The following is a 17,235-nucleotide window of genomic DNA, read 5'->3' on the forward strand; positions in this document are numbered from 1 at the left end:
CTATCTGGAGAAAAAAACTGAGTTTGTAAGCAGTGCAGGCAGGGCTCTGGAGTCCCTTGGTGCATATACAAAGATGTGGGGCAGCAGTTCCAAATGCAAAATGATGAGTCCTCTAAAGAGCACCGGCTTTCTGTGGCAGCACTGTGTGCTGCAGCCTGGACAGCAGGCAGCCAGGATTGGAGGCACAATCCACACTAAAATTCCCCCTTTTCCAGCTTCCCGCACCCAAAAATTACACATCAATTCAAACTCTGCAGGCCCTTAGTCAGAGTATTGCATTTGGAGTAGCAAACTTACTAGCAGGTAGTTTAAGAGGCACTTCAAATCAATAAATACAATAGGAGGAGGGACAAATTAATGCGTTGGATTAGGCTTTGGAGAGACAAAAGGGGAGTTTTGTCCAATTCTGTGAAAACTATTTGCACCAACTGGAATTCGAGTGCTGTATGTGAGAGCAAAGCTTGCCAAGGGAGCCGAGAGCCAGAGCCACGGAGGACATGGAGGTCTCGTGGGCCCAGGGATCTGCTTTACAGGGCAGTGCGCAGATCCTCACAAACGCGTCCAGGCCAGGACTGAATGTCAGCCCGGAGTCCAGCCACCTGCCAAAGCACGGAGGCTTGGCCGGTTTGCCCTCACACGGGAACGCCGCGCCAGCAGACGGGCCTACAGAGCGCTTTGCTTTGGAGCGTCTCAGCTCAGACCAACCCGAAGGAGCGCGCCCGGCCCCGCTCCGAGGAGCGGGCTGGGCACCGGGAGGGGTGAGGCCCTCAGGGGCTGCTCGGGGGCAGCGACTGCGGGCGCGGGCAGGACGGAGGGGCAGTATGCGGCGAGGTGAGGGGTGCGCGGCGCGAGCCGACCGCTAGAGCGTCGCCCTGCGGCTCGCGGCGGCCGCGCGCAGCCAACGGCCGGGGGGGCGGGGGCGGCGCGGGTCACGTGCGCAGGAGGGGCGGGAACGGGGAGGGGAGGCGGTGCTCCGCGCCGGCCCCGCCCCGCCGGCTGGGGCCACCGTCACGCCATCGGCTACGCGGCGCCGGCCCCTCCCCGCGCGCTACGATTGGCCGGGAGCGGGCGGGAGAGGGGGCGCCGGGCCGGCGCGGGCGGGACTTGGCGGGCGTCACTTAAATGGCGGCGCCGGCGCTGCCGGCGGTAGGAGAGAGGATGGAGCGTGTGGTGTTGGTGACGGGCGCGAGCAGGTGAGCGGGCCTGGTCCGGGCGGCCGGTCGGTCGGTCGGTCACGGCGTGTGGCGAGTAACGCTGTGTGTCGTGCCGTTGCAGCGGCGTGGGGCTGGCGCTGTGCCGGCGGCTGCTGGAGGAGGACCGCCGCATCCACCTGTGCGTCGCCTGCCGCAACGCGCAGAGGAGCGAGGCCACGCGCGAGAGCATCCTGGCCGCCCACCCGACCGCGCGGGTCTCCACGGTGGAGGTGGACCTGGCCAGCCTGGCGTCCGTGCTGCGCGCCGCCCGCGACCTCCGCCGCAGGTACGTGTGCCCCGGGCTGCCCCCCTGCCACAGCCGCCTCTGGCCGCTGCTCACTGCCCTGCTCCCTCCGCAGGTTACAGCGCCTGGACTTCGTCTACCTCAACGCTGGCATCTTGCCCAACACCCACATGGACTTCAAGGCCCTCTGGCAAGGCCTCCTGACCGGGTAGGAGCCCGTGGGGGGCCTGCGGGGAGGTGTGTGTGGGGGGGCCTGTCCTGTTCTAGGGCTTTTTAGAGTTCCTTTCAGCTGTGAATTGTTGAGCATCTTGTGGAACTGTAGCAGTTGGCCCTTAGTCCATAGATGGGGAAACTGTGCTGGGGAACAGTGTGACTTGCTTTGAGTCCAGTATGACTGGGGTGTTGCATGTGGTTGCCAGACCAATGTCCTTGTCTGAATTAGCATTAATCCTAGGGTGATGCTCCATACTGAAGCTCAGTTTCATTGTCTGAATGGGAAATGGGAAAGCAAGCTTTCTTTAATGGTTGTTTACTGTGGTAGCAACTCTGTATAAGCTGGAAGTGACAGGGGTTGTCTTCAGTTTAACCAGTATTAAGACTTTAGCGAAAAAGGGGCTGGAGTATTTATTTAAGTTTTAGAAGGCCAACAACTTTTCATGGATTAATAGAACACTCTGCAAGACGGGAGGAGGAAACTAGAGAGTCTGTGTGGAGCCTTTGAGATGAGGGATGTTTCTGCAGTGTTCTCCTCTGACTCCTGTTGTTAACTTCCAGGAAGGCGCTTCACATGCTGACTACTGCAGAGGGAATAATGACCCAGACAGATAGGCTTAATGGAGATGGCCTGCAGGAGGTGTTTGCTACCAACCTCTTTGGACACTTCATACTGGTGAGGCTGCATCTGGAGACCAAACTCTAGGTCTGGTTAAAGTGGATAGTAATGGATACAGTAGGTGTAGATATATACCTACACATATAGTAGATGAATCAGTTCTGTCTTATAGGTGCTGATATTCTGATGCAGATTGGAGCCTGACTGGTAAAGAGTAAATGACCATCATATGGGTCAGCAAGCTTTGTCCCCTTCTGTGGTCTGCTCCAAGCCCCCTTTGCAGGAGGCAGTGGAATAAAGTCCTAAGCTTTGCTGAAATTGCAACAGATAGTGACAGTTGTTGAAAGGCTTAATGTAATCTCAAGGTTACTCTAGTCAGTCAGTGGACAGAGACAAACCTGACTACTTTAGCACCTCAGAGTTTAACAGAGCCAAGTGTTGGTGTTCTCCCTGGAGAGAAACAGCTGTGCAAAAGAATGCAATCTGATTATAAAATGTTTCTGGTGGAGTTTGGGTTGAGCTATATCTGAGTAGTGGCTTTTTTTTTGGCAAAACTCCTTGTAGAGTTGCCTGACTTGTGTGCTGGCTAACCTAGTGGAGAGCAACCAAGTCTAGAAAAGTTTAAAAGCTGTGAGCTTATCTCAATTTTAAGGTATGGTTTTACAATTCTGAAGTTACTGTGCCAAATAAGTTAAACAATGCTTCTGCAGGTTCGGCAGCTTGAATCTCTGCTCTGTGGTAATGAACGGCCATCCCAACTCATCTGGACCTCTTCCAGCAGTGCCAGGGAGTCTGCCTTTAGCCTCTCTGACTATCAGCATGCCAAGGGACAGGAATCATACAGTTCCTCTAAATACGCTACTGACCTGACAAGTGTGGTTCTAAACAAGAAACTCAATAAGCAGGTAATGATGTTTGTATGTCTGAAGAAACATAAGCTCCTATTTTTAACTATCAACAGGTGGTTGTTACCTAGTTGCATTCATTCATAGTAAGATAAGTTCCTTAATGCACATGTAAGAACTGAGCTGAGGTTGAACCAGTGTTGCAGGTGGTAGAAGGTGGTTAAACTGCTGGCTGCAAGTCATCTTGGTTATAGAATATGCTATGGAGGTTTTTTGGTCTTTTGGGTTTTTTGACAATGGATTTTGTCTGAAAGCAGAAGTAATTAGGAGAGGTTCCTACCTTGCAAGCCATAGCTGCCACCTTAGATCAAAGAACTGGCCTTAAAGAGCAAAGAACTGCTGCTCAGACTTCCCTTTACTTCTGGTGTACCTGTCTATTACAACAAAACTGCTCAGCTTTGCCTGCAAGAACTTAGGGCGCTGGTTCTGCTGAATGTTTGAAGGTGGTATATTTAAGCTTGCCATGCTCATGAGCAATCTGCCTTTGTTGTAGAGACTGCCAGATTCTGTTGGCAGGCTGCAGTGCTGCAATGATTGCAATTGGTGATTGCTCTTGCACTTTCTTCTGAAATCTTGCACCCTGAGTTAAGGAAAAATGGTTTTGTTCTTGAAGCCTGAATTCTTTGTCTCTTGAAGGTGGACCTCTGAGGTACTGGAGTGGGCTGTAACTTTTTGGGTGGCTGCTGTAGCTGTTGAGGTGTATGGAGACTACTGGCATGGGACTCTGGTGTGTGTTAAGAGACTGTGCCTTCAGTCATGGGCTTGTAGTGGGCCCCAATTTATTGAATTTGAACATCTCTAGGGACCTCTTAGACATCTGTTTGCTCTAGTTCTGGTCTCTTTGGAGAAGAGAGCACTCTCTCGTAATTGCTTCTCTATACTCACCTTTATTTTCTTGCTGGGAAGAATCAAGAGGGGAGGGGTTTGTCCCATTTGTAATTTAACTGCTATTTCCAGACTGACTCAATTTTTTTTCTCTGTAGGGCCTGTATTCCAGTGTTGTTTGCCCTGGTCTTGTTATGTCCAACCTGACCTACAGAATTTTGCCAGTTTTTGTATGGAAGCTACTCATGCCCATCATGTGGCTGGTAAGTGGAACTCTAGGTTGGGGTTTTGGAGCTGCTTTGGGCTGGGGTGGTGTATTGCAGTGGTGTACTTCCCAGCAAGTGATAAATATGTTGTGTGTGTGCCTCCTTGCTACTAGTATTTTACAGCTGTCTGGCCTCTGTTGGAAGGGGCAGGGTGGTCCTTGCCAGTAGCTGATTGACCCTTTAGAGGGGCTGGAGGCCCCTCAGTTAATGACCTTTTGAAGCAGCAGGATTTCTGTGGAGGGAGAGGTGATCTCTCTTCTGTTTTGGAGCTCCCTGGAGCATGGAGTACAGTGGAGAGAAGCTAATAATATCCCCTTAACCTGCAGGCACATGGGTACTACAACTTATGCTGGCAGCTCACTTGCCTGCTCTGACTGCTGTAGCTGTACTACTGTGGCAACAGTGCTAAATACCCATAATCTAGGGTCTGGATAGCTGAACCCAGGGGGATAAGGGACTGTTGTGAGGATTGGCTCTGCATTTCTGCTGCTTTTGGGCTAGTCTTCCAGTGGGTATATTGAACACAGAGCTTGGAGTGTGACAGGGAGAGGATTTGCTGCAGGGGCTTCAGCCTCTTGGCGCTGGGCAGAGGACACAGCAGTATCTCTATTCTGTTAGTTCCTAATGCACAGCAAAAGTGGAAGCGAGAAGCAGGGAAGGTTTAGCCAGGCCTTGTAAGTGTGCCCTGTGGCATCTTGGGGCCTAGTTCCCAGACTGAATTCCTCTGACCCCCTGAGTTGATGCTGCTGGGCAGCTGTGCAAATAGACCCAGTTTAGCCCTTAAACCATGACAGCACTCATCAAGGCTCCCCTTTAGAAGGTTTGCCAGCATGTTGTTGGCTTGTTAAGTCCCATGGATTTCAGCAGCAGCATAGCTGTGTATGAAACTTGTCCCCTGTACCTTGAAATGCTGTTTGCTTCCAGAACACAGATATTTTTTTTTGTGTTCTTCCTTCCATACCTCTGGAAATCAGTCTCCTGCTTTCTATTGCTTCTTTGCTTTCCAAAAGCCTTTTCCTTGCTTTTCTCAGCTGGCCTTAGCTTTCCAGATTGAGAATAGTTACATCCTTGTATGTGGGCTGCTTGCTCTGAGCCCTGGTATCGCTGCTACGAGATCTGCCTTTCTGCTTAAGCTGTCTAAGGTGGCAGCTGATCTTGACAGATCACACTTCTCCTGTCAATGAGTTAACTTCTCATTTGTTCTGCTATGCTGGTAGTATTGCAGCTGCTCTCTGCCTCTTGCTCATGCAGTGCTGAGACCATTCAAGAAAAGGTGCCTAGAAGGCACACAGCTGATCCCCACAGCAAAAGGCAATGTGTACAGGTGTGGTGCAAGGATTGCTGACTGGTGGGTGGCTCCAGAGAACTGTGAGCTTGTGATGATAAAGGGATGCATGTTAGTTGTAAGTGTGATATTAACTGTAGTCAGCTGCAGAAAGCTGTTTCTACTTGTGGTGGTAGATCTTGTGTGGATGGGCTGCAGGGGGCTTGTCAAAGAAATTTTGGGCCACTGTGCAGATTCTAGTGTGGTGTTTTTTTTTTTTCCCCTCAGATACGTTTTTTTGCCAAAACTTACACTCTGACACCATATAATGGAGCAGAAGCTCATGTAAGTAGTTCACAACTTGATTTAAGTCCTTTTTCCTGGTTAGCTCTTCCCAGTATCTGCTTGTTTGAACAAGTAACTTCTCTATAGGGCTGATGGGCATGCATTTTCCTTCTAAACAGTGTACAGCAGTAAATAGTGGGGGACCAGTTGTGATCAGGGCTGATCCAACAGGTGATGCTTTATGCCCTTCATCAGATTCCCATAAATTATTTCAAACTGTTCCTTCCATCTCTGTCAGAGGGAGTGCTGTTCTACTTGCTTGCAGTCTAGCAGCCATGGGCATTTAGTCAGGAGGAAAGGAGATAGGAATGCAGGGCACAGTGTGGATCAAGTACAGTAGTGAGCAAGTTTAGCTACATGAAACCACTTAAATGTTTTAGCACTGGGAATGTGAACTGTGTGGTTTACTATTGGCTCAAGTGGGTTGAAGATGTGGGGAGCCAGGTTAAAATTTCTTCTCTGGACATCAGATCTCCCCTGCTTGGTAAAAGTACTTGTGGTGTGCTCATCTGTATCTCTTAGCAGCCAGATCCTTGACTGCTGGCTTGGCTGGCACTGTGCTGAATTCTGTACACAGCTGTGCTGTTCTTCTTTAGGTGTGGTTGTTCAAACAAAAGCCAGAGTCCCTGGATGCACTTGTCAAATACCACAGCTGTACTTCTGGACTGGGAAAGAATTATGTGGAGCCCAGAAAGGTAAATGGAAAAATGGATTTCTGCTGAAGGGGTCTTGGCTAGGGTCCTACTTTGTACTTCCTTTGTGGAAGAGTTAGTGCATAGGGTGTCCTGTGGGAGGAAGATGCATGCTGAATGCTGAGCAGCAGTGATGTGTACATTCCTGAGGTTTCTGGAGTAATTCCTGGCTACTAGCCTCAGGCTGGAGTCTGGAAATGTCTTGGAGAGACCAGGGAAGGCTTCCTGCAGAGGATGTGAAGCTTAGTGGGCTGGATAGGAAGAGGGTATCAGTGTGAACAGGGTTGTAGTAGTTAGGATGTAGATCAGATGGGACAGGTATGCTGCATGCTTTCTAGTAAGCATAGCTGGGAGGAACCTGTGGATCCCTTCCCCATGGATGTTACCAAGCAGCACACATGTAGTGTGTTAGGGATCATAGGCCTGATCACCACCACTAAGGCCTTGTCAGATTGGAAGTGGGGAAAAGCATATTGCAGTGTAAACTATCAGGCTGAGTGCTGTTTGTTCCTTAATTATGTTCTCCTTTTGGGGTGCAGGGCTGGGAGAAGTTAAGTGGTCTAGAGATAGTAGCAAAGAAGCAGCAACCAGTTCTGTTATTGGCTAAAACCTAGCCAGTGGTAGTGAAACATGGGTGTTGGACAAACTCTGCCTGTGTTTCATGCCTGGAATACTGTTGTCATATCACAAGCTGAACCGAGTCAGGCTCATGCTCCCTGTGGCCCAGTGCTGGTCTGACAGTGGAGGCAATGCTGAGAACATGGCAAGTGTGTCATGGTGCTTCCCCAAAACACAGACTTGTACTCTGGCTGGAAATGATGCCTTTAGATGCAGCTCTGAATACAGATATTCTGGAAATGCATCCCACCATCCCTAGAGCTGCCCTCAGCATCTGTGCTGGCTGCTGTCAAGAGGTGTCTTACAGTACTGCTCTCATTCTCTTTCAGATTTATGTTGATGAAGAAACTGCTGAAAAGTTTTATGAAAAACTGTTGGAACTGGAGAAGCAAGCTCTAGAGAGATATGATGATCTCTTAGATAACTAAGGCCAGTCTCGGGGGTAACAAACTTATATCAATGATGTGTTCTTTCTTCCTTCTGGTGTTATCTGTGATGCCTGCTATTCTGCAGGCACAAGACTTCAGAACCCATTTTCCTTCTCTACAGAAGGTGAACAATTCTTGAAAATGGAAATATATAGTCTTTCTCTTTTTTTTTTCTGGCATAAAACTGGAGACCTAGTGTAGGTGGAGATTGTCTTAACACAGTTGCAAAGCATTGTTTTATAAAGCATGATTGAACTGTATGTAGTTCAGGAACAGACTGAAAACATGTGGTTTAAAAATCTGCCTTGGTGCAGGAAAGGCAATGGTCTGGGGTGCTGCTCCAAGTCCTGGCTCCACCAGTCTTTCTAGATGGCTTGGACACATTACCTGTGGCTAATGCTCGAGTACTGGAAGACCTCATCTTCAGAAGAGCTGCTTTTCCATTTGTACACCAAAGCTGGGGCCTGCTTTCCAGACATGCTCAAAAAGATTGAACCTTACTGAAAGTCAGGCTCTTTAAAGTATCTGAAGTGAAGCTCCTGGAGAGCTGAGTAGTTCTATAATGGAAATATCCCCCTTGCCTCAACTGTGCCTTGAGAGAGGTCTTGCTGTGGGAGAGGTGTGAGCTGTCCCTGGATGTGAGGCCATGTGTTCTAACAACAGCTGGCTGGAAAGACTGCTGAACTGTTGATGTTAACCTGGTTTCAGAGCTGGTCTGCTCTGCTTATAGCAAGAGTGAGAGGTCACCCTGTTTTAACTATTGATTTGTCTTTTTATCTACTGTACCAAGTATTCTTCCAGATGTTTATTTTGAACTTCAAGTACCTAGTGTACTTCAAGTACTGCTGCAAATAAATAAATAAATAATTGGAACTGACTTGTGTCCTTGCTGCAATGGGGTCTTTACTCCAAGAGTTGATTGCCTTTGGTTTGGAGGGCTGGAAGGGAGGATGTGTTTTGTCGTCCTGCACAATAACCCTTCACATACCTGGGAAAGGGTTGCAGGGGGTGTGCTGTTCTCTTCTTCTAACCTCCCATTTGGGCTGGCTTCACTTCTTGCTTCTAGTTACTGAAAGGCACTAGTATGTTACTGAGACTTCAGTGTAGCTTTCATGGTAGATGTTCTCTTGAAAGTATTCTGAGCTTAGCAGCAGCCTTGTGGCACTTTGTTCCTGTTTAGCTGATATACAATGTGTGGTGCTCTGTGCTCCTGCAAGTAAACAAAGGGAACAAACACAGTAATACATAGTGCAGAAGACTTCCTTGAGCTTGCCAACTGTGAAGCAGTAAGAGGACCTTCCCCTCTTTTTTTCTTCAGCTTAGACACTCCATAGGTATACAAGCCTGAGACTATTTCCCAGCCTTAGGCACTGGGGAGAAGTAGATGTCTCTGGCACTTGACTGATCACATAGTTACAGATTAGAGCCAGCATACAAAGCCGTATTTAACTATGCTTGGGCCCTTCGCTGAGGAACCTCAGGGATGTTCCCTGGCAGGAAACAGCCTCAGGCTAGGAGGAAGGCTGTGCTGTTCAGCTCTGCAGTCACTCAGCCCAAATGTGGGTTCTCACTGTGACACAGTGGTGACAAGGGCTTCCTGAGCACATGGGTGCTGGAGGTGTGGCTGCTCTGCTCAGCCTAGGGCACCCTGCTGAAAGTGCTGGAGCTGCCAGAAGTAAGGCTGGCTCAAGTGTCTGTGTGGGAAGCAGCAGTGGTACAAGCCCAGAGCTGGCATTCAGGAACACTTAAGCCCTGCAGAGGTTTTTCATTGAATTGATTTGTAGGGAGATACAGGTTTGGCCCATGAAGCAAGTACAACTTTCTGGGAGATGAGAGACACAGGGGGTTCTTAGGCCAGGTTAATAATGTGTGTTGTTCTGTACCTTCTCTCAAAGAGCCAGTTGCAAGCTGGATTTGAGGCTTGATGTGATGCAGAGTAATGATGCATGCAATTCTGATGCTGTACCTGTGACAGTCTGAGGACTCAGACAAGGTAAGGTCTAGAGGTGCCAGAAGCAGAAGATTTTTTTTAATATGCAAATACAATTAAGAATAACATATATAAAAACATATGCTAGAAAAATGTGATTTCTAATGTACAAGGTCTTTTCTGAGCCTAGAATGAAGTGGCAAATTTCTAGAATGAGCAGATGCATGCAATAATAGGTAAGAGTTGGAGGTGGTTTTTTTCCTCAGGTATGTAGTTGTGGACTAAATATGTGCAAACAAGGGAAATTATGGCTGATGGGAAGGGGCAAGTTACTTTTGCCTGTGGAGCATGCCAAGGTTGGTGGGAGAAGAGGAAGGATAGCATACCAACACCAATCTTTAAGTTATCCGTGATTTTGATGTCAAGTAGAGCTATGAACAAGTTACCCAACTCATCTTTAAAGCACCTTGTAAGCCTCCTTTTAAGATCTGTGCTTTAAGGTAAGAGAATGGAATGTTTCTGTTCTGTGTGAGCTCAGCCTGGTGCGTGGTTTAGTTTCATCTCCTTTGTTGCCATGAAGGCACCTGGTGCGCTGTGACGTATCTTATGCACCGTGAAACACAAGCATGGGATCTAGGAGTTGTGGCAGTTCTGCTGTGGGATGTGGTTGATGTTGGTTGTTAGGTGAACTTGACTTTCAGGTATGACCAGGATCCATTTGATTAATGTTGGGTTGTTACTGATAAGTTTAGCTTCCTCTGTCACCTCCTTCAATTCTAAGCTTATTAGGAACCAGGAAATCAGAGCAGTGCTGATGTGAAGGGCCTATGAAGTCTCTAGTTCAGCCTCCTTCTCAGACCAAGTTGAATGAAGAAGGAATAAAAGGAGCTAAAGTGCAGCCTAAGCCTTGTAGAGATGGGATAGCCTGGAGAGAGAGGATAAATCTTGTGGTTTCCCATGAGCTCAGTACTGTGCGAAGCTGGAGGTGCACAAGCAACTCAGGAGTTTCCTGAACACTGTTCTTCAGTTGGAGGAGGTGTTCTGGGGAGATGTGCAGCACAGACTTGTGCTCCAGTGTCATAGCGCTTGCCTCAGGTGCCTGCTGCTCTATAGGGCTTTCTGCCTGCATTTGTGACCATCTGTGCCCTTCTGCAGAAGGAAACTTGGCCATGTTTAGTCTGTCTGCAGGCAGTTCTGCTCCTACTTGGCCATGTTTAGTCTGTCTGCAGGCAGTTCTGCTCCTCTCTGGTGCAGAGAGAGGTTCTGTTAATGCTCCTTTGGCACCATGACATTGAAACACTGTGCAGTACCACCCGCAGCTGAGGATCACGGAAGGAACACAGTCCCATCATTGAGGGACAGCAATGACCTGAGAGGCCAGGGGAACTAGCCAGCCTATGCAGGTGACTGCATTGGATAGGGTTGAGGAGTGAGAGGACAGCCATGTTTCTGAGCATCGTGTTCAGCTCTGGAGACCTAGACATGCCGGAGACCTTGGTAGCACAAACTGTTGTTATTCCAAGGTAACCAGTGGAGTATGTTGGGCAGGTCTGGCCAGGGATGGCTGGGGCCATTTCTATCCCTGCATGCCCTGCTGGAGGATACCTTGCCAGCTCTGCCCAGTGAGATGTGGTGGTTTCCTGGAGAGACCTGCCCCAGCCCTTTGACCCCACCTAGTCGATCCCCTGCCCTAAATGAATGGGGCTGGTGCTTGCTGCCCACTTCCTGCCATTCCAAGCCTCATAACTAGTTGCTGCCGAGCCTGCTAACACTCATCATGACTCAGGCCTCTGCCAGGGAGCCCTAATGTGTTATTATTAACCTTGTTAATATGCATTTCCTCCCCACCTTTTCCTTCCTTTATGGTGCTCAGTAGTAAACAGTCACTGCAGCAAAAAGGTCTGCCTTTGACAAAAGCATTTAGCAGAGCAGCACTTCAGCCCTGGGACTCCGCCAGCAGCTTGGTCCCCACGGCCAGGGTGCAGGCACACCGGTGGGTCAGGTTTCTTGCTGGTATGTGAGGTGTGAGTTGAACCACATTGTCCTGGACACTTACAACTCTGTAATGAAAGCACTGCTTGTTGAAACAGGGTATGTGGGCTGTTATGGACCTCACCCGTGCTCAATTTACCAAATGCTGACCATCAGCAACTTCTGCAGGAGCTAGTCAGGATGCACAGAGCTCTGCCTGCATTTCCCTGCATACCCCAAGTTCCCAGACCTCTAAAGCTCTCAAGTTACCTCAAAAGAGAGCAGAGCAAGGCATTATCGGGGGGTGCATCCCAACCCAAATGCCAGAGCACCTGGGAGTTACACAGGAGAGTCAAGCTTATTCACTTGGGGCCAAAAGGATTCAAGCCAAACCCAGGCTTCAGAGGCTCACTTTTGTTCAAGTTGGAATTTTCCCCAGAAAATCTAGTAGGATTTTCTGTCTGGGACATCAAAACAGAACATGTCACTTCCTTGCCTCACACACATGTGAGCCAGCACTGTGGGCCCAAGAAGCTGTTGACTCAAGTCTCCCAAGCTCCTGTTTCCCCTATGGGCCCTGTGTGCTGCTCTGGGTGCTGCTGTGTGTCACCATGGAGCTGGGGAGCCAGGGCATGAGAAGATGTGAGTGCAAAGCGCTACAGCCAGTGCTGTGCGGAAATATTTCTGTCCTTCTGAACCAGCTTGTTAACATACAGCTCTTGTCTACAAAATCTTACATTTTCAGTTGAAAATTCATCTTTCGAGGTGCCATTTTTGTGACCATGCCAGGTTTTAGCAGTAGTCTTTCTGAGAGCGTGTGCAATGTGCACATGTACAGACATGTGTTCATTCAATGTTCATGCTCTCTGGAGCTCTGACAGGCCCCAGTTCCCCTGCCAGCCCTCAGGACAGCAGCTCTGCACAAAGCTGCCAAGTGCTGCCTGCCTCTTTCTCCCTGCGGAGTGCCATGAAGCTGCTCCCTAGCCAGGCCTGCAGCTTGTCCCCACGGTGTCTGCCGCTGAGGGCTTGCTGCTTAGTGGGTGGTGGCTGAGGACTCGGCGTAGGGCTGTGGGGCTGGCTGCTCCGAGGCAGATGATGAGGGTAACTGGGCCTCGAGTGACCTTGGGAAGCGAAACCACACCTGGCAGGTATGGTTTTATGTCACTGCTGTGCATGAGTGGTGGTCCCAGCACAGGGTACACCATGTGTGTGCACAAACCCCTGGCAGTGCAGGAATGGAAAGGCATTTCAAGGCACAGTGTGCCCTCCCAGGGCCCTACTGCTTTCGGGGTGTCGACAGTCTGTCTGGCCCACAGGGCTCGTGCAGCGCATTTGAGCTGATGAGGCTGGGAATGGCAGCGCTGCGGGGCAGAGGAGAGGCTCCCTTTCCGAGCAGCCCTGCTGGGCAAGGACAGCCTGCAGGGAGCTGTCTGGGACCAGCTGCAGCTTTGCTGATGAAGCAATTTCACACTGAGACTTGTGAGCAGCAGCTCAGTCTCCCAGGCGTGTGCTGGTGGAAAGGGTAATGGCAGAAGGCCACTCTCAGTTCCTGTGCCCAGGAAAATGGGGCAAAGCCCTTCAGCCCATTGTATCTGCAGAAGGAAGGGCACCGTGGCTGCTTTGATGCTGTTGCAGAGCCTTTAACCAAAGCTGGGACTTGCAGAAATGAGAGCAGTAGGGTGCACATGCTGATCCTCTCCGAAAGGCCCAGAAACGGGGAGGCAGCTCACGGATCCTTGCATGTCTGGGTACAGTTTGGAGCAGCCTGTGAGGTGTGTGGGTGTAGTGTAGACATTTGCCGATGTGGTAGGACATTGACATTGGCTAAGGGGCCTCAAAATCCTGGAATGTTCTTGTAGCCACACGCCACAGACAGGACACGTTCTGCTGCTGTGATGTGCATGCTCAAGCAGATTTGTGTTTTGAAACATAAGGTGGAACTTCCCCTTGTGATTATAGGGACTCAGTCAGCTTTAATTACAGCATGCAGTGAGGATGGATGCAAGCAGCTGGCACTTCAGGGAGGCAGGATGTGTGTATAGCAGCATCCACACACCAGGGAGGAAAAAGGGGAGAATGGATGCTCCCCTCCTTTACCCTCTGGCTTGTTTGGCTTCTTTTGGGCAGCTCAAAGCAGGGCTTGTGGCTGGACTGGTTTTCCAAGCTGTGCCATGTGTGGGGAAACAAAGGGACAGGAGTTCCCATGGATGAAGAGCAGGACTGCAGGGACTCTGAGACTACTGCAAGTCCCAGACAGAAACACAGGCAGCGCTGGCACAGGGCACACACCCACAGTGTGCAGGAAGCCCCAGGCAGCCTGAGAAATTCTCTGCCACGAATGTCTGCTTCAGACAGGGAACTGCCAGGGCCTGGGGTCTGGCACTGCTTGGTGAACTGGGATAGTCAGCAAGCCATTCATTTCAGCAGAATTTGATTATACAGTGGAACTTGTATGAAGTCTTGCTTTTTTCATGCTACAGTGATCTGACACGAGTTCTGTACTTCGTCCCTCTGCTGCCCACCAAGATACAAGTTCTCCAAAACCCAGCCTTTAAGCTGTTCTCATAAGCCTCTTACCAAGCAGAATAGACTTGCCTAGGCCCCAGGAAGCCTGGAGTATCATCACAGCCAGCTAACTCATATGGCACAGTACCACTTTGCTGGCCTACTCTGGTTTTAAAAATGTTCTTTTAAAATGTCTTCTATTCTGGCTTGGACAGACCTTCTCTGTCTGTCCAGAGGAGATGAAACAGATTAGATGTAGTTTTGCATCCTGCAGGCCACAGGTCTAACAACCTCAAAAAGACCAGGTTTCCAGGACACGTGTATATTTGCCCAAGTCTCATTTGACTCACAGGCAATAAACACAAGTGTCAGTGCTGAGGTCAGTAGGGAAACCTCTTAAATTGCTGTCCAACTCAGATTTGCATCATGAGTTTTTCTGCCTAGTCACGTTGCATGATGAGATGGATTTCCTCCTTCAACAGATGAAGCTAGGAGAGGGCATTCCTAACGCTGGGCACCTGCAGCAAAGCCGCATAGTCCCAACTAGGCACAGGAGCTAATGTACAAGGGTCCATCAGTGCTTGCTGCGGCCCCTTGCCCAGCTGCATGGCCTCTTGCCATCTAACCATGTTCTGTCCCCAGGCGAGAGGCATCTGTTGAGTCCACCTCTCACCTCAACACTCCCAGGCAGCTCTTGGCAGCCGCAGAGGCGTTGCCTCCACAAGCCTCTAGTTGCCATCAGCAGCAGATGGTGAGCTGTAGAGCCTGAGGACAGGACAGCAAAGCCCACAGCCGTGTTTCTGGCATGACCAGACTGTTTGACAGGATGCTGCAAGATCAAGCACGGGGATGCTAATAATGGGATCTGCTTCCAGCAATTTTGGTCTCTCTCTCAACAGGATGTGATGCTGGGAAGTGCTACAGCATGGACCAGGAGTGTGCAGGGATTGACAACAGCCTCTAGCTCAAGTTGCTCACCTCTGGACCAGACAAGGGAGGCAGCATCCCACTAGGAATGCTAGGAACTTCTGTCATTGAGGCCCGAAGTTGGAGACTGTGCTGGTGCGTGTCCTTCCCACCCCCTGCTATTCAGTTCAGACAGGTGAGTTATCTCTGTAGAAGTGTTGTGTGAGTGTGTGTGCATGTGGGTGTTTTTTAATTCAAGCAGCTTGTGATTGCCAGGCCAAGGGCTGTGCAGCAGTCAGCTAGGGATGGAAATGTGCACAGATCTCACCTGTGGGAAGCAGGCTAGGGCTAGTACTCTGGCCCTGATATGAAACATTTTCATTGCAACAGATTTGAAATACTGAAAAACCCAAGCACTCAGTTTTCATCAGTATGCGTCCTGTGTTTGTTCAGGAAGGGCCTGGCACTGTATTTTAAAGTTTAAGGACAGGCTTTGTGTGCTGCATCATCAATGTAGAGATATCATCCCCCTTTCAAGAGATCTGTATCTGAGATGAGGCTTACCTCAGTGCAACCTAACCTGGGAGCTGTGTGTGTGCAAGGCAGCTTTCCAGAGGGGGCTGCCCTGGGGTGTGCATGTGCTTTTCTGAGACAGCAGGGCATTCCTGCCTTGCATCTGGCACCAAGATCTCCATTGCCTTATCAGCAGCAGCACAAAGGAAGCTGGGTTAAACAGATCCCTCTGCTCCAGCGGCATTCCCAAGCGAGGTGATGCAGGTCTGGCAGGCTGTGTGGGAGGCTGTCCATGCCACAGGGTGGTGCTGTGCTCTTGCTGTGCAAGCTTCGAAGAGCCATTGGGGAAAAAGTCCAGAAACCTGGAGAGCTGAGAGGCTGCTCAGCCCAGTGCAAGGCCTTCCCTCAGCCTGGGTGTAGTGACCCGGTCTGGGGATCACTCACCCATTGATGCAAATGGTCAGTGAACTTCCTCCAGGAGCAAATGGTACCCAGCCAAGAGCAGCGCGTGACTGCTCCCACACTGAGAACGATGGCAGTTGTCCTAAAAGAACACTGTGTGCAGATAATTACACCGGCTCTCCTACTCCTGGCCAGCCCAAGCTACTGATCTTGCTAACTCAGCACCACCTAAAGTCAAAATGAATGACTCCCTACATCTAGCATCAGCCTTAGCCCAAATTTTATGCTTCCTGCCTGACTATCATGTCCTTGACTTGATTTGAGCCATAACCTCACGGTCTCTGTGCTGCTAATGCCTCTGATGAGGTGCTGCCTCTTGGGACCTCACAGGAGCCCAGGGTGACGCAGGGAGGTGGCAGGTCCAGGGCATGCCTTTGGGGGGGGGACACCTTTGATGCTCCCAAAGCTCCAAGCACAGAGATGCTTCACAGCCTGTCATGGGGCTGTTAGATTCCTGTTGTCCCAGATCTGGTGATGTTTTCACTTGTGTTATTTGAAGAACGCTGTTTACCTGCTTCTTTGGACCAGTTGTATGGAACAGGGCCAGGTATGGAGAAACCAAGGCCTCCTGCTCAGGCTGTGGTCTGGACCAGGCCCCCTACAGCAGCAAGACAGAAAAGCCAGAGCTGCCTTTTCTCACACCACTGTCCTTCTCTGGCTGTGGGTTTGTCTTGTTTTTGTCTTGAGGGAGGAATGTTCAGACTTCAGAGATGACCACAGTGAACCCAAATTGCCTGTCACTGTCTCCTCTTGCCCCCAAAGGACAGGCTTAAACTTGTCTTTAACCCAAACTAAATACCACCAGAAAGATTCTTCTTCATCTTATAAAGAAAAGAAAGGAGACAAGATATTAATATATGAAATCCCTCTTTTCATTTTAAAATGCTATGGGTGATTCATTTTCCTTCCTTCCCCAGCCTTCTGAAGTGACCTTTAGGAAAAAATTTAAAAAATTATAGGGGCTGTTTGTCATGGGACCTAGCAGGCTTCTCTTGGCTGCTCTCAGCTGCTAGCCGTGAGGGGGACAAGACCGCGTGGAGGCTTGGTGCCCTGCGTCCAAAGGGGAGAGCGGTCTTGCCTGCACCTGCGCAGCCCTGGCGCTGTCAGCTGCTCGTAAGCAAGAGCTAGGTTTGAGCTGCCCCCAGGGACCACGCACCTCAGCCACAGCTCTGGGTAGTGCTACCCTGGCTCTTAGCATGAGACCCAGGTTGTGCCATCCCTCCTGCCCTCCGCTTGTGTCAGGATTTGGTTCTGTTCCCTCTTTGAGCCTTACAGCTTGGTTCCCTTCTCCTCCTGAGCCTCTCCTGACTGCCTCCCGGCTGCCTGGAGATGAAGA

General features: G+C 50.0%; 1 protein-coding gene across 1 annotated transcript; it reads left to right on the plus strand.

Annotated features, from left to right (window-relative positions):
* Nucleotides 1–1,057: 1,057 nt before the first annotated feature.
* HSD17B7 (hydroxysteroid 17-beta dehydrogenase 7) lies at nucleotides 1,058–8,489 on the plus strand. The gene is made up of 9 exons (XM_026123428.2): nucleotides 1,058–1,193; nucleotides 1,276–1,479; nucleotides 1,553–1,645; nucleotides 2,212–2,326; nucleotides 2,980–3,174; nucleotides 4,158–4,262; nucleotides 5,818–5,874; nucleotides 6,471–6,569; nucleotides 7,514–8,489. The coding sequence occupies exons 1-9, from the start codon at nucleotides 1,123–1,125 to the stop codon at nucleotides 7,610–7,612; spliced, it is 1,038 nt and encodes a 345-aa protein (XP_025979213.1). The 5' UTR covers nucleotides 1,058–1,122; the 3' UTR covers nucleotides 7,613–8,489.
* The last annotated feature ends 8,746 nt before the right edge of the window (nucleotides 8,490–17,235 follow it).

Source organism: Dromaius novaehollandiae, chromosome 8 (genome assembly GCF_036370855.1).
Source record: "Dromaius novaehollandiae isolate bDroNov1 chromosome 8, bDroNov1.hap1, whole genome shotgun sequence".
NCBI classification, from domain to species: domain Eukaryota; kingdom Metazoa; phylum Chordata; class Aves; order Casuariiformes; family Dromaiidae; genus Dromaius; species Dromaius novaehollandiae.